Source organism: Pan paniscus, chromosome 8, assembly GCF_029289425.2.
Source record: "Pan paniscus chromosome 8, NHGRI_mPanPan1-v2.0_pri, whole genome shotgun sequence".
In the NCBI taxonomy this organism is placed as follows: Eukaryota; Metazoa; Chordata; class Mammalia; order Primates; family Hominidae; genus Pan; species Pan paniscus.
Window position 1 is genome coordinate 139,927,217 of NC_073257.2, and position 15,805 is coordinate 139,943,021.

The following is a 15,805-nucleotide window of genomic DNA, read 5'->3' on the forward strand; positions in this document are numbered from 1 at the left end:
CATGTTGACCTTGTCAATATCAGCTCATTCTCCAGGAAGAGAAAGACATGTCCATAACTGTTCTTGCCTCTCACTCCGAACTTGGGGAAGGAATATGTGCAAGAACTCCCTTATAACGCGTACTTCTCCTTCTCAATGCCCCTTGTCACCCTCCCCAGACAAGGGTGGTTTTCCCTTGGAGCTTATGGGGTTTGAGGAACCAGGAATATTTGTTATGAAGAAGAAAAGGCTGAGAGAGACCATTCTGAGTTTGCTCCCAGAAGCCGTAATTACTCTTTCTTATTTCCAAACCTGGAAAGCTGAGCTGGAGAGTGAGGCCGTCTTGAATCCTTTTTGGAAGGAGCAGGGGCTGGAGGGAAGGAGAGGTGGGAGGGTGGGTGGATGAGTGGCCTCGGGAGGGGGACAGGCTCTCTCCAATGGGGGAGAGCAGGTGACACTGGGCAGAGGGACGCCCGTCACTTGTAAATGATGTGGATGCCTCACAGGAGGCGAGTGTTTGGATACAGCTGCTCGGGACCTGGCTTAGCCCAGCTATGCGATTTGAGAGAACTGTTCCAGCTCCAGCCTGGTCATTTCTTCAGGAATGTCGTTGGTCAGCTTGGTTACTCAGTCGCCTATCCAGGAATGTGGCTAAATGGCCCCCATGTTTCTTTTGATCCCACAGAGCAGCAAAGGGTGATGCTGCTCAGCAGGTCACCCTCAGGGCCCAAGAAGTATTTTCCCATCCCCGTGGAGCACCTGGAGGAGGAGATCCGTATCAGATCCGCCGACGACTGCAAGCAGTTTCGGGAGGAGTTCAACGTGAGTGTGGGGAGGGCCCTCTGCTGGGTGCCCTGTGGTGGAGACCTGTGAAATCCAGTGTTAGAGTTCAGGATGAATTATCCCAAAGACTCAGAACCCTTGCATCAGTTATGACACTGTCCCATGAATGGGCGTGTGAGGAAACCTGGTGTGTGGTGCAGTGCCCTTTGCCAATGCTTATTTCCTCATTTATAAGATGAGACAGTTGAGTTAGAGGTTTGTGAAGCCTCCTTACACCTCCCCACTCTGAGTGTCAAGTTCTAAAATCAACTGTGACAGAAACACTGTTATCTCGATAACATAGAAGGCTAGGACCTGAGCGCAGCACGGTATGACAATATCATGGGGAAAGTAACAGAGCCCCAAACCATCTTTTCATGGCTTCTGAGAGCTGGAGCACCTAATCAGAGTAGGCGATGTTCCTCTTCTGAACCACCATCTCGGCATTAATGAAGCAGCTGTGAGCTGCCTTGAGGGAACACTAGCTATATCTGCTTGTGTATCAACATGGGTGGGTGGGTGGGTGGATGGATGCATAAGTGGGAGGGCAGATGGATGGATGGATGGATGGGTGGATGATGGATGGATGAGTGGGAGGGCAGATGGATGGATGAATGGATGCATGGATGGATGGATGAGTGGGAGGGCGGATGGATGGATGGATGGATGGGTGGATGGATGATGGATGGATGAGTGGGAGGGCAGATGGATGGATGGATGGATGGATGGGCAGATAGAGAAGTAGACAAACAGATATGAGGAAGTATTGTCTTGGATTTTGCCATGCAGTATTTATCCTTGGTCGTGTTTTGAATTTTATGCATCTTCACCTTCTTGCATGTGGCTGTGCTAAGTGTTGATCTTAAAGAGGATAGATTTTCAGCAGGATTGCTAACTGGTCCTGGCTATGCCTGTTGCGTGCTGGCCCTGGCACATCAGTTAATTTCCTTAAAGCTGTCTTCCACCACCTAGGAAGGGGCAATGGAGATGGGCCTGTCTTAATTACCTTGAAGTTGGAATGGGAGGCTCAGACAATGGATTTTGTAAACAACAGTGTTGTGCAGTTGTTATATCTGAAGATGGCATGAATTCTGCTGCAGACATGAGACTTTACCCAGAAGCAGCGTGTGAAGGCATGGGAAGGTGGTGGCCCATGTAAACTGTACGTTGCTTGTTTTTTAGTGCAAGCCTCCTCTGCCTTTATCTTACTTCCTTTTTATTGTTTCCAAATGTGTCCCCTTTTTTGGAGGAATTAGGTCATACTGAAAGACAGCTTGAAGCACTATTGTGTTGCAATCTCTCAGCCTGACAACAGACCTTAATTCTCATTTTCAAAATAACTATCCAAGTTTTCAGCTAGCAGATCCCCTCCCCCACCCTTCTCATCCCATTTCCCCTTGCACTTTTGTTTCCCCAAGTGACAGGGGCTGGGCTTGCTGATGGGGGTGTCTGAGTCAGAACCAGCTCAAAAGAGGGGGCTACTCCCAGGGAGGGAGTCCGGGAATAGGGTGGGGCAGGTGAGACACTCACCCCAGGCACATAATTTAAGACGGCACCAAAAAGCTCAGCAGTGGGATAAATTATATTTTAACATAACACTTAAAATATCAAAATTATCAGCACCACAGGAAAGGTAACAAATACAATATCAAAATGAATACAGGCGGTCCCTGGTGAAGAAAATAACATGACCATAAAGGAAGACAGGCTTGGGCCAACTGATTTTCCCTGTTGCCCTGGGCCCTGATACATATGGCTTGTCACCACACAGCTACTCATCCTGCCACTAGTTAAAAGTTTCATATTTTGGTCATCATAGATTTTGTGCCTTGATTTGGACTTTTAAAAATATTGCATTCGAATATTATTTCCCCTGGTTTCTGAATTTTGGGGGCACCCCATTAAATTTTGCATCCAGAGGAAGTTCCTCATTCTCTTCTGCCACTGGGTGGCCCTTGGCTGAACACTGGAGTCCTTGTGCTCAGTGACAGGCAGGGTAGAGACACGGTGGAGGGGAAGAACACGGGACCCAAAGTCAGGATCACGGAGCCTGATCCTGTGTCTGGGGAACCCTGGGGGAGCTGCTTTTTTGTCATATTTTTGTTTTATTTGTTTGTTTGAGATGGGGTCTCGCTGTGTCTCCCAGGCTGGAGTGCAGGGGCCTGATCACAGTTCACTAAAGACTCAACCTCCCAGCTCAAGTGATCCTCCCACCTCAGCCTCCCAAGTAGCTGGGACTACAGGCATGTGCCACCATGCCCACTGGCTTTTTTACTTTTTTTGTAGAGATGGGGTCCCACTGTGATGTCCAGGCTGTGCTTTTCTGCTCATCTGTCCAGTGAAGGGCTGACCATGTCCTGAGTCCACGTTGATGCAGCACCCGTCCTCTGAGAGCACTGGAGCCTGCCATGGCCAGCTCTCTCTTGGGTCCTCAGAGGGACATGCTCCCAACCCCATCTTTCTTTTCTCTTGCCATCTGATCTGAGCTCCTCTCCCCAAAATCATGAAAGGGAGACACCGGAGTCTCAAAGTGGCCGATCCAGTTGAGTTTTGACATGTGTGCATTGCCAATTCAAAGTGCAGGCAAACTTGGTGGGGATGAAAAGGATTTGATATTGGGGTCAGTACAGTGAATGCTGGAGTCGGCCTGAGTGTTTGTCCCGGCTCAGAGAGCTTGGGCAATTAACCTCTGCCTGTTTCCTCATCTATGAAATGAGGATACTCCCTGCCCCCCATAGGATTGTGATAACATGGACATGAGGTTGGATAACCTGGACATGCAACTGAATCCTTATGAGACCGCACTCTGCAATCTCCACCCTGCACTGGTAGAACACCATCCTAGGAAAGTCTGCTCCCAGGCCCCAGAATAAGTCCTGGAAAGTGAGCACCACTGGGCCAAGGAAAATCCCCCGCTTCAGACAGGCTCGTCCCTACCTCCATCCTAGCAAGTTATGTCAAGCCGAGTGCCTAGGACTAACACACTGATACGTGCTGTAAAAGTGCAGAGGGAGGTGTCAACTGCAAAGCTTCCAGCACAACAAACAAACCAGAACCATTCCCTGGAGCTCCATAGAGCAGCTGGGGCCTCTTGCAGAACTGCCCACACCTAGCTTCTTGTACACTCTCCTGCTGCCTGCCCGACACTACCGAGCGGAGAGAGAAAGGAACGTGGCTCATGAGTTCATTGAAATGAAATCACTAGGCCGGGTGTGGTGGTTCATGCCTGTACTCTCAGCACTTTGAGAGGCCAAGGTGGGCAGATCATTTGAGCCCAGGAGTTCCAGACCAGACTGTCCAACATGGTGAAACCCCATCTCTACCAAAAAACTACAAAAGTTAGCTAGGCGTGGTGGTGTGCACCTGTAATCCCAGCTACTCAGGAGGCTGAGGTGGGAGAATCACTTGAACCCGGGAGGCGGAGGTTGCAGTGAGTCAAGATCGCGCCACTGCCCTCCAGCCTAGGTAACAGAGTGAGACCCTGTCTCAAAAATAAAAATGTTAAAAAAAGAAAGAAATGAAATGAAATCTCACCTCAAACAGACAAACCACAAACAATTTGGACAATTTACATAATGGGACTGCCAATCACACGATATTTATTGGCCAGTTACTATGAGCAAGCCCCAAGCAAGACACTGCAGGGCTCATCCAGGTGTGCAGACCCCTCCAGGTGCTCTCCTTTCCCCTGGGCCACCTGAGCAGCTCAGAGATTTGAGACCCCAGTAGACTGACAGCCAGAGAAAGGGCTGCAGAGTCCATGTGGGTGGTTATTCTGTGCGCTTGGATCCAGGATACATACGTGTGCGGTGCATAGGGCCCGATGCCCCTCCCCACTTCAACTTTGACCCTCTGTGCATCTAGGTGGCTACGCCCCATCTCCATGGTCTGGATCTCTGCAGCTGCCAGGAACACGCAACCGTGGGGTGTCAGAGCTTGGTCCATCCTCGCCATCCAATCCCTCCAGGGAGCCTTCTCAATTTCTTTTAATTAATTAATTAATTTATTTATTTTTTGAGACAGAGTCTCGCTCTGTCCCCCAGGCTGGAGTGCAGTGGTGAAATCTTGGCTCACGGCAACCTCCGCCTCCCAGGTTCAAGCGATTTTACTGCCTCAGCCTCCCAAGTAGCTGAGATTACAGGCGCCCACCACCATGCCCAGCTAATTTTTGTATTTTTAGTAGAGACGGGGTTTCACCATGTTGGCCAGGCTGGTCTTGAACTCCTGACCTCAGGTGATCCACCCGCCTCGACTTCCAAAGTGCTGGGATTACAGGTGTGAGTCACCACACCTGGCCTAATTTATCTTTTAACAGACTTTATTTTAGAGCAGTTTTAGCTATACAGAATAATTGCACAGAAAGTACAGAGTTCCCATATGCCCCCTTCCTCCCCTGTGAGCAGTTTCTCCTATTATTAACTTCCTGCATTTGTGTGTTTCAACTGCTGCAATTGATGAACCAACACTGCTCTGTTGTTACTAGCAGAAGTCCACACGTCAGGGTTTGTGTGTTGCGCATTCTGTGGGTTTTGACGAATGCACAGTATCATGTACGCACCATCCGGTATCACGCCTCCCGTGTATTTTCAGTGCTGGGGCCAAAAAAAGCTTTTGCGGGTAGAAAAACAGAAGGCTCTAGAATTTTACCACAGATGTCAGGCTTAGATTAGGTCAAGAAGGTCAGTATTAAGATAGCCCTGATGAAGAATCAGGAACTACAGGCAGCGTAGGTGCTGGTGGCTGGGGATGAGGCCAAGAACCACCTATCACCCTTGCCACAGTGCCGCCAGGCAGGTCCCTCCACATAGGCCACCCTCTTAGGCCTCTGCTTTGGGACCAACAAACCCCATGGCCTGGAAGGGCCTCAACCTGTGGCCATGGGGTTTGGTGGCCCCAAAGCAGAGGAAAGAGGGCGGCCTACAGTGCCCCACCATGAGCTCCAGCTGGTCAGATCTGAGTCTGCAATTGGAGAAGCTTCCTGCCCTCGGGAGAGGAAGACTCGGGACACCTGTGGGTGGCAGGTCAGGCTGTGCTCTGCGTTGTGAGCAAGCCCAGGCCTGCACGGCTTGGATCCAAAGCTACGCAGTGAGGCCTGCTCCGCTCTCCTGGGTAGTTGCAGTGGGACCCCTCACATTCTCCTACATTTGAAGAAGTGAGCATCCTCCTGGTAGTCTGGGTGCTGCTCCAGGCTCCTGCCCCTTGCTTGCTGGGTGACCCTGGACAAATCTATAACACCTCGCTTTGGCTTTCAGTTTCCTCACCCATAAAACGGGGACCATCCTAGTATCACCTAATAATAGGTGAGTTGCGAAGGCTGGGGCAGATGACCCGGCTCCTTCCACCGTACCTGGCGCACTGAGACACTCAGTGCATATTCATGCATGTTACTGGAATCCCAGTGGCCCCGGGTCCAGCCACTGGTCGGGTGTAATGTCAAAGGACAGGACTCAGGGCTTCAAGAGGCTCTTCACACTGTGCATTGTGGGGAGCTCACCTGAGCAGCGAGCAGACGCAGGAGACAGCTGGAGATGACCAGGAATCAGAGGTGGCGGCTGCAGGCAGCAGAAAGAACTAGAATGCAGGCCACCAGAGTTCACGCTCGGTTATGCTGCTCAGAGGGGATAGGGGCCCCGCGGCATTCCTTGCACACCTGACTTCCCTGACTGGGACAAAGGAGTTGGTTAGCGTGGTGCTTCCCAAAGACATGTGCACTGAAGCCCTGGGGATCATGGTAATGTTCGTGCTGATTCTGTGGGTCTGGGGTGTGGACAGAGCATCTGCATTTCTAACAAGCACCCTCCCGGGAGTGCCCATGCCACTGGTCCACAGAGCACGCCTGGAGTCTTAAGCAAGATCAGGACTGTATCTAAGGCTGTTTCCCGCCCCTCGCCTCCCAGGACCGCTCTATTCATCCTTCAGCCCCAAAGTCACAGCATCCTGCTGTAAACCCTCCGCATGCCTGTCCTCGCTCCCCCATCTCCCGGTTCACAGTTCTGTCGTAGTCAGTTCTTACCAAATCATAGGCGCCTGCTCTAGGCCAGGGTCCATGGGCCCTGAGATACCATGGAAATGCAAAGGCAAGTCTCCGCCTTCATGCAGCATAGGGTCTGGCTGATGAGACCATCACTTTGGCCACACCACTGTTCACCCCACATGAAAGAGCACCCTGGGGAAAGCCAGGGTTTGTGTCTCCTTCATTCTCTGCCCCGTGCCTGGTGCAAGGTCTGAGGCAGAGACGGACTATGGACAGCAGGTAGTTTGCTCCACGTGTTTTCGTTAATTCCTGTGCTCAGTAGGGAAACTGACATGAGCATGGTGCTTGAATCCATCACATTTCATACTAACGCTGCATTTTCTTCCAGTCATTGCCATCTGGACACATACAAGGAACTTTTGAACTGGCAAATAAAGAAGAAAACAGAGAAAAAAACAGATATCCCAACATTCTTCCCAGTAAGATTTTATTTTATGTTTTGCATGATCAATGGTGTTTGCACTAAACTCAGCTTTGCCTTGCAGCTCCCCGTGACTGCAGGCCATTCCTGGTGCTCAGAGGCCCCAGATCAGTCTAACTGCTCAGCATTTGCACCTAGGACTCCAGAACGTTCCTCTTTAGGTGCCCATCTCCCTGCACAGGCCCTGGGTACCTTGGTTGCTCATGGATCTGGCTGCCAAGCCTGTGCTTACTGTTGGGACCTGGGCTGCCTGGGGCCCAGCGGGTAAGGGTGCTGCTTCGTGGCCATGGGTGCCAGCTGGCAGGGCCCCTCCTGTGGAACTCAGGCCTGGCACCCAGTCTAGGCCTGCCAGTGGCCCTGGGCAGCTCCCTTCCCTCAGACTCAGTGCTTGTGACCACAAGCTGCAAATCCCTAGAGTTGTCTGGGGTCCCGGACCAATGATGAAAATAATAGAATACGAAATGTGCAGGTGGGCAGCAGCTTTGTAGGAAAGCTCTGAATCGACCTGATTTAACCCCAGCAGTACAAGTGGGCATGGGCTGGGGAGCGTGGGTGCCAGGAGGTGGCAGGGCCAGAGAGCAGACGGATGTGTGCAGGGGTGCGTCTCGGTGACCTGCTCCAGCTGGATGGGTCGTGACCTGGGGGCAGCTTTCACAGCCTGTCTTGGTGCCAAGACAAACCCTGTAAGTTCTGAACCGCCTTTGTAAGAGCTGGCCCGGGCCAGGTGCTATGGCTCATGTCTGTAATCCCAGCACTCTGGGAGGCCGAGGCAGGTGGATCACCTGAAGTCAGGAGTTCAAGACCAGCCTGGCCAAGATGGTGAAACCCCGTCTCTACTAAAAATACAAAATATTAGCCGGGCATGGTGATGGACGCCTGTAATTCCAGCTACGTGGGAGACTGAGGCAGGAGAATCTCTTAAACCCGGGAGACAGAGGTTGCCATGAGCCGAGATCGCGCCATTGCACTCCAGCCTGGGGAACAAGAGCGAAACTCCATCTCAAAAAAAAAAAAAAGATCTGGCCCAGCAGCAGGGGGCCGGGGCGTGCAGTTTGGGATCCTTCACCTGGGCCCCTCCCATCATCTGCTTTGCCCATCAGGCTAACAAAATGGCATCCTCAAAGGGCTCCACTAAGTTCAGGTTTAAATCCCGAACCTGCAGCCTCCCCCTGGTCCACAGAGGGAGTCCACCCCACCCTGCCAGGGCCTTGGTGGGATGGAGGAAGGCAGCCCATGTGGGCCCCGGAATGCTGCTCCCTGCTGCATTTTTAGGACTAGAATTGAGTTCATCTGCTCTGTATGTCAGAGCAGCTATGGTCTGTCCGATCTGTGGTCTGTCCAAACTGTGCACTTTTTAGAAATAATTCTGTCCCATTTTACATGCGTGGGATTGATATGTGGTTTTCACAAAACCCACTGTGAACCCATGATCCAATGAAAACTGGGAGAAATTCATCAAATAGTCTTTCATTCAACACATATGTGTAGGGGTGGCCAAGGCAACACCAGGAAGATGGGTCAGGAGGTCATGTGGTGGCCACACAGCTGAGCCTTGACGGTGGCTCAGACATGGCTAGATGCTGCACCCTTTGGAGAGGATTTGTTGCCAATGGGTAGAAGATATCACAGAAAGAGGGGAGGCAACTTACATGGCTTGAGCAGCTCGAAGGAAAGGAAGGCCGTGGCAGGAGGAGGTCTGAGATCTTTGGAATACTTCGTGTCAAATTTGGGATATTTAGAAATTAGTTTCAATGCTTAATTTATTACCTTAATTGAGTGGTTTTAAGTTGTGCCTTGATTTGCCAACCATATGTGTTAAGAAACTGCTCAGTGCTAAGCACATTCCTGAATTCCTCATTTCTCTCAATCACTAAACTTTCATCCCTTAAAGGTAACATCACATTGTTAATTAAGACTATTTAGCTGGGACCTCTGTGGAAGCAGAATCATAGCCAAGTGTGGGCATTACCTACACCCAGTCCCCTCCTCAAAGTGTGATGGCCCAGGGCAGAGCAGTGGCCTCACCTGGGAGTCCCCCACCTGGAAGAGGCCGGGCCCACCCACTGCAAGTCTTCTCTGAGCCACGTTCTCAAGTCTTCTCTGAGCCGCGTTCTCCAGGTTGTGTTGCGGGAGTCAGTTGGCATTTCCTCCAAGCCTGAAAGTGTAGTCAGATTCAGAATGGGCTTTTCTAGATTCCCCTGTAAGATCTTTCCCCTGCTCCTGGCAGGAGCACCACACCATGGGAACCCCAGGGCCCACGCAGCTGCCCGGGGCTGGGGGACCAGGACGTGGCGTGTCTCACATGGGTGGAAAGATGGGTTTACAGAATGGTGGCATGGAGATGCTGTGGCCTGGCAAGGATCAATGGGGTGGCATCTGGCATTAGCCATCAGGAAGACTTAAGGCTGAGGGGACATTGGGCAGGGAGCTCTCAGGGCTGCTCCACCCGCCCCCGGGGTGACAGCCCCTAGTATCACTTAGGGTGGGACTGAGAGTCACCTGGGGGAGAGGAGAGAAGGGACCCAACTTCCCCAGCCCCTGGCGCCTTCCCTGCCTTTCCCAGTCTTTTACCAGAGTCATAAGATGGCCCTTGGCTCTGGGCAGGCATGTGGCCCTGGGGAGCTCTGGGGTCAGAGGTCAAGGTGCTTTGCATGTCAGGCAGGCTTGACTTTTGCCTGTAGAAAGACTACAGAAAGATGGCAAGCTAGGCCTCTTTTCTGGAAAAGTGCCAACAGCTGATAATTTTAGGAAATAATGTTTTGAATGTGAAGTGTGACTTCTTAGAATAAAAAGACAGGAAGCTCTTAGAAACTGCGAGATTCTAAATCTAAGCAGAAGGCTATATTTTACCCTGTGCTTTTCTATAGCTGTCCTCAAAGCGTAAACCATTCCAAATTATTTTCAACTAGTGTTATATGTGTTCAGCAGAGCTATTTCTGCCTGGGCATTGCCAGTCCCTGAGCAAGAGGGTCTCACAGTGAGGTCTGCAGGACTGTAAGTTTGGGGCCTGACTCCCTGGCCACCCTGTGTGGGCTGTGACTGTCTCTCAGAGCTATACCCGCCCTTTCTCTGCTGGCAGCCTGACAGAGCTGGCTCAGCCATCGGAGGTCGCAGGCCACCAGCCCGTGGCCCACCTGGCAGCCTTCCAGGTGAAGGTGAGACAAACAAGGCATGACCTGGGGGCCGCCCGGCTCCCCATCACAAACGCCACAAACACCACAAACACAACCCACCCTGATCAGAGACTAAGCAGAGAAAGCAGGGAGAGGACCTAGAGTTACTCAGTAATGACTCAGGAAGGAGACCCTAAGCTTCTACCACATGCCAGACTCTGTGCCCAGTGCAGCATAAACGTCCTCAGAACCAGCCTGGTCCCAGCCTGGCCGAGCCGGACGTCCCTGGGAAAGGTCACAGGAGGAGCAGGGCCAGGCCCACAGCACTTTTAGAGGCCCATGAAAACGTCTTCATTTCTCTTCAAATCACAAACAAAACGTGCAAAACCCATTCTGGAGTGCATCTTTTCACTGGCGACCAACCCAGTCCTAAGATAACCTTCTTAATCGTTCTATGGAGGAAAGCTGCAAAGGCAGAAGTGTCTACAACCCACAAAAGTCATGATGGAGCCCTGACGTGTGTGTACACACACACTACATGCACACACACACACACAACATACACACTACACACCCACCGCACATAACACACACACATACACACTCCACACACACACCACACACTCCACACAAACATATGACACACATACCACACACACACACCACACACATACCACACACTACACACACACACACAGTACACATACACTCCAAACCCACATGCACACATTCACACAGCATACACACTACACACATGCACACCACACATACACCACACACACTACACACATGCACCATACACACCACACACACACACCACACATACATTACACACATACACAACCACACACACCACACACACACCACACTCACTACACACACACCCCACACACAGAGCAGTCCACGGTCAGCCTTCTACCCCGGAAAACTGCTTGTGCAACAGGCTGGATCTACCAGGCACTCCTCACTGTGCTCGCCTTCCAGCTCTGGGGCAGACTCCAGTGGTGGGACTGAGGGTCAGAGTCCCCAGTCCTAGACCCCCACATCCACTTGTCCTCGTGGGGCTGGTGCTCATTTCCCTGGGAAGCCTGGGAGAGTGGACCCAGTTCTCATGTCCTGGGGCTCTTTTAAGTGCACCCATACTTGGTAACACTGGGGCCCAGTGCAGGGTTCATAAAATACAGCCCTTGCACTGCCAGGGGCCTGGCACGTTCTGCCATTCTTGCTATGTAATGACCCAGCAGCCCCCATCCTGGATGCTGAAATCCTACCCTTGTCGTCATGCCACAGCTGAGACAGTCAGTGTTCACCAAAGCAGGTGCATTCTCTCTCAGGACACTAGTGTTCTCCATGGGAACGTTGAGGAAGAACATCTCTGCCACCCCCGGTGTCGCTGTGAAGCTGCTTTTGCCCTTCCCAGGAGCTGACACTGCAGATGAAGAGACAGCACTGTGATTTCTGGAAGAGACAGCACTGTGATTCCTGGTCCTAATATCTTGGCTTTGTTTGGGTTTTTTTTCCAGATGACCATTCTAGGGTGATTCTGAGCCAAGTGGATGGAATTCCCTGTTCAGACTACATCAATGCTTCCTACATAGATGTAAGTGGGCAGAGGTTTCTTGTTCCCCTGGCCCAGCTGGGGCATGAGCAGTAAGCACTTTCTTGTCTGGTGCCCAGAGTATAAATTGTCACAACCTTTCTGGGCAGTTTGGCCACAAGCACAAAGGGCACGGAACTGCCTGTGCTTTACACACTGGCATCAGCATCGGGGAATTTGATTTCGAGAGACAGAGATGAGCACCGAGGATGTTCACTACAGCATTATGTATATTCCTGACCAAATAGAACAGGGAGCATGGGTAGTTAAACAGATTGTGGTAAAACCATGTGCGGTGGACTATTAGAACTCCATTTGTATTGATCTTTAAAAGATCATTTAATATCAATTATAAAATTCCCATTAAAAATACGACATATAATAAATTGTACATGTTCACCCAATTAGAGGACAGAAATGTCTGCATGTCTGCTTGTGGGTGAGTCTGGGAAAGGTTTGGCAGAAAAGCAGACTAGAGAGGGGACGTATGAAATAGGATTTGTTATTTCTGGAATTGCTGGTGAGTTTTCTTTCCTTCTTAACCTTTTCCTGTGTTTTGCAAATTTTCCATGGTGAATATGTATTGCTTTCCTAACAGCAACACCAACAAATCCTTTCAGCAAAGATAATTCTGAAAAAATATAAATCTGATGTTATTTTTTCTAGGGTTACAAAGAGAAGAATAAATTCATAGCAGCTCAAGGTAAGCTTTTTATTAATTTCTCAACGTATTTTTGGTAAAATGACGTGAATAGCTCTTATTTCCTTCTCTGTATGCCAACAAGACCAAGGACTTATACTGGATTTGTGTGTGTGTGTTTACACCTAACAGACACATTAGATATCCATTCACACAATGGATATGTGTAGTCAGAGAAACACCCACTTACTTATTCCCACATCTATATGGTGTGAACACAGGGCACGCAGTGGCCCCAGCTGCCATTCCAGCATGTTAATAGTTGCATCAGATAACCTTGAATTTCTCTCAGCTGGCTGAGCCCTACATGGCCCCCAAGTTTGGGCGAGAGGTAGTGGGGTGAATAGCTTTTCAGATCAAGGCCATAACTAAGAAGATACTTCAGCTGTGAAAATGTGCCCTTCACCTTGCACAGGGCTACCTTGTGTGTTGAGTACTGAATCCAGCATCACTCCGTTCCACCAGAGGTTGTCATCGGCAGGACCTGGTGTGCGTGCGGTTAGATATCAGTGGAGCTGAAACCAGATTCCTCAGACTTCCTCACTCTTAGGCCAGGAGTCTTTAGGGCAGTGAGCTCTGAAATTCAGCGTACATCAAAATCACCTGGGAAGTTGTTACAAATGCAGAATCTCTAAGAAAAAAGGACACACATGTGCACACGCAGAGGCCATCAGGAATGTGCCCAGCTGGAAACCTCAGGAAATCTGACGATCCTGGCTGAAGCAGATGAACGCATGTGTTTCTCTCTTACCAGCAGACACCCACAGGGAGCTAGCCCACGGCAGGACAGCAGCAGGGCCAGGGGCTTCCTTATCTCCCAGCCCATCCCCCTCAGCACGTAGCGCTTAGCTCGGGGCTGCAAAATAGCCGCAGCTCAGACAGGAAGTGGATAGGGGCAGAGGACTTTCTCCTAGTGACACTTTGTCTGTTGTTCACATCCCCCTCCCGAGGGACTTTAGCTCATATCGTATTGGACAGCACCATGCTGAGAGTGAGATTTTGACAAAGAGGAGGGGATTGGGAATGCAGGGTGAGGCTGGCCAGTGTCTGCCTCTCGCAAGGCTTTCACCAGCTCTCCCACACTTGGCTGTAGACCCAGCTGTCATCTGAACCCTGCTTCTTACCTGTGAACGTCATAACTCAACCTGGGCCCAATTATCTTGCCCACTGAGGAGTTCCTAGCTGGAGTGGGTGGGTGGCAGGACAGGCAGCCCCTACTGGTTCCGGAACGCTTCAGGGCGTGATGTGTGTGTCCCCAACAAGCCTGAGAAGGGAGTGAACAGCTGTCCAGGGGCCAACGGCCAGGGTGCTGGGGCTGGGACCCCAAAGGGACTTCCCTTCATGCCTTTTGACTTCGAAATTGTCCTCTACACACAGGCCCCAAACAGGAAACGGTTAACGACTTCTGGAGAATGGTCTGGGAGCAAAAGTCTGCGACCATCGTCATGTTAACAAACTTGAAAGAAAGGAAAGAGGTGAGTTCCAGGCATCTGGCCCCGGTATCACTTCCTTTCAGCTGCTGCTGCCGGGCTGGGGATGTTCTTACCACTTCCTTTTCCTACTTCCCTCCCTTCCTCCCACTATCACTGCAGAAAAAAAACCCAAACACATGCAGTGGCTTACAGCATTTTCCTCACGAAATAAATCCCCTGTGTCCCCAGCATCTCACTGTTATCTAATCTGTGATAACACAATGACACAAGAGTTTCCTTTTTTTCCCAAGTAAAAGTGGCCCCCGGCTGGCCCCATGGCTCTGCCTGCCTGATGAGAGACATGAATCTTAGAAGTTAGAGTTTTAGGATATTGAGCATGTCATGCGGCAGAGCTCAGACTAGAAATGAACATGATTTCGCGCTTATTATCCAGACTAGAGAAATGCTTTTGGAAAACGTGGTATATTGAAGAAATGTTGATTTGTCATCCGAATATATTTAATTAGCTGTTTCTAATTCAAAAAAGGATGCATGTACGTTATAAGAATTTGAATCATTGACAAAGAAGAAAAGTTGAACTGATTCATTTCCTAGTGTAACAAGTACTCATTAGCATCTGCTGTGCTGGGCCAGCTCTGTCCCAGGTGCAAGGAATAGGGGCTCAAATTCAGGGCTGAGAAGTGGGGGCTGTGGGGAGCCTGGGTGCGGGGGTGGGGTTGAGTGACAGGCAGGGAGCCATGCCATAGGCAGTGAGCTCACTCTCCAGAATGAAAGAAGAACTGGGAGCCTGAGGGACACTTGCCACAGGTGGGGCGAAGTTAGGAGGCTGTGCTTCTGGCGTGTTCTGGCATGAAGGCCCGGTTCAGTGGGAGCCGTGTGTCCTGCCCGGCCCTACTCAGGGCCTGCTGTGTTCTGAGCTCCTCAGTCATCTGCTGGCCTGGCCCCAGCAGTTCCCAGGCATTGTAGCAAGGACTGTGGGGAAGGGCTGCCATTTTTAGATGGGAGTACCAGGCCTTGGGGAGCTCAGCTGGGGCAGAAGATGGGTGGCAGGAGCCCACAGGAAGGGCAGGCTGGGAGGTGCTCTGGTCCCCGCAGTGCCAGCTTACTAATTGCCACCCAAAACACAGGAAGCAGCCTCCAGCCACCGTTTCTGGTCAGGAATAGGATGGAGGCTTTCATTCTGCTCTGGGGGGAGCTGAAACAGGGCTGTGGAGGGCCACCCCTTTGCCCTTGCAAATCTTGCCCTTGTCATGCTTTGTCATGGGGAAGAGTGACAGAGGGAAGTAGGGGATTCCCAGCCCAGGACTCTTCACTCTGCCTGCGCTGTAGCGGCCATGGAGGAGGACACCCACGCGAGGGAAAAGGAGGCTGACCCTTCATCAGGAGCCTCAGGTTCCCGCGTGACCCGTGGCCCATAGGGACCAGTCTTCCTGGGGCTGGTGCTCCAAGCATGAGACCAGCACAGAAGCAGTGGGGCTCAAGGACGCCCTCACTTCCCTCTTTCAGTCATTCTGCCGGAAGTGTCACTGGCGTTTTCTCTCCATCTTCCTCCACAACCTCCTACTGGATTTTTCCACTCCTGTGACTCAGTGCTGGGCTGCTGCCGCGTCCTCATTCTCACCAATTCAGATGAAATCATTTCTCAATAGAGTTCCCTTTTTCTTAATTGCTCACACTTCTGTTGTGGTTTCCTTGGCTTCCACATC

The 15,805-nt window shown here is 51.0% G+C and overlaps 1 protein-coding gene across 9 annotated transcripts in view; it reads left to right on the top strand.

Annotated features, from left to right (window-relative positions):
* Positions 1–15,805, top strand: part of PTPRE (protein tyrosine phosphatase receptor type E) — a 179,385-nt gene that overhangs the window by 142,526 nt on the left and 21,054 nt on the right. For all 9 annotated transcript variants that reach the window (XM_034931704.3, XM_034931705.3, XM_055093478.2 and 6 more), the window contains 5 exons: positions 665–801; positions 7,164–7,254; positions 11,893–11,969; positions 12,633–12,669; positions 14,044–14,141. In XM_034931704.3, the coding sequence (XP_034787595.1) occupies positions 665–801; positions 7,164–7,254; positions 11,893–11,969; positions 12,633–12,669; positions 14,044–14,141 (440 nt within the window). The remainder of the gene's footprint in view (positions 1–664; positions 802–7,163; positions 7,255–11,892; positions 11,970–12,632; positions 12,670–14,043; positions 14,142–15,805) is intronic.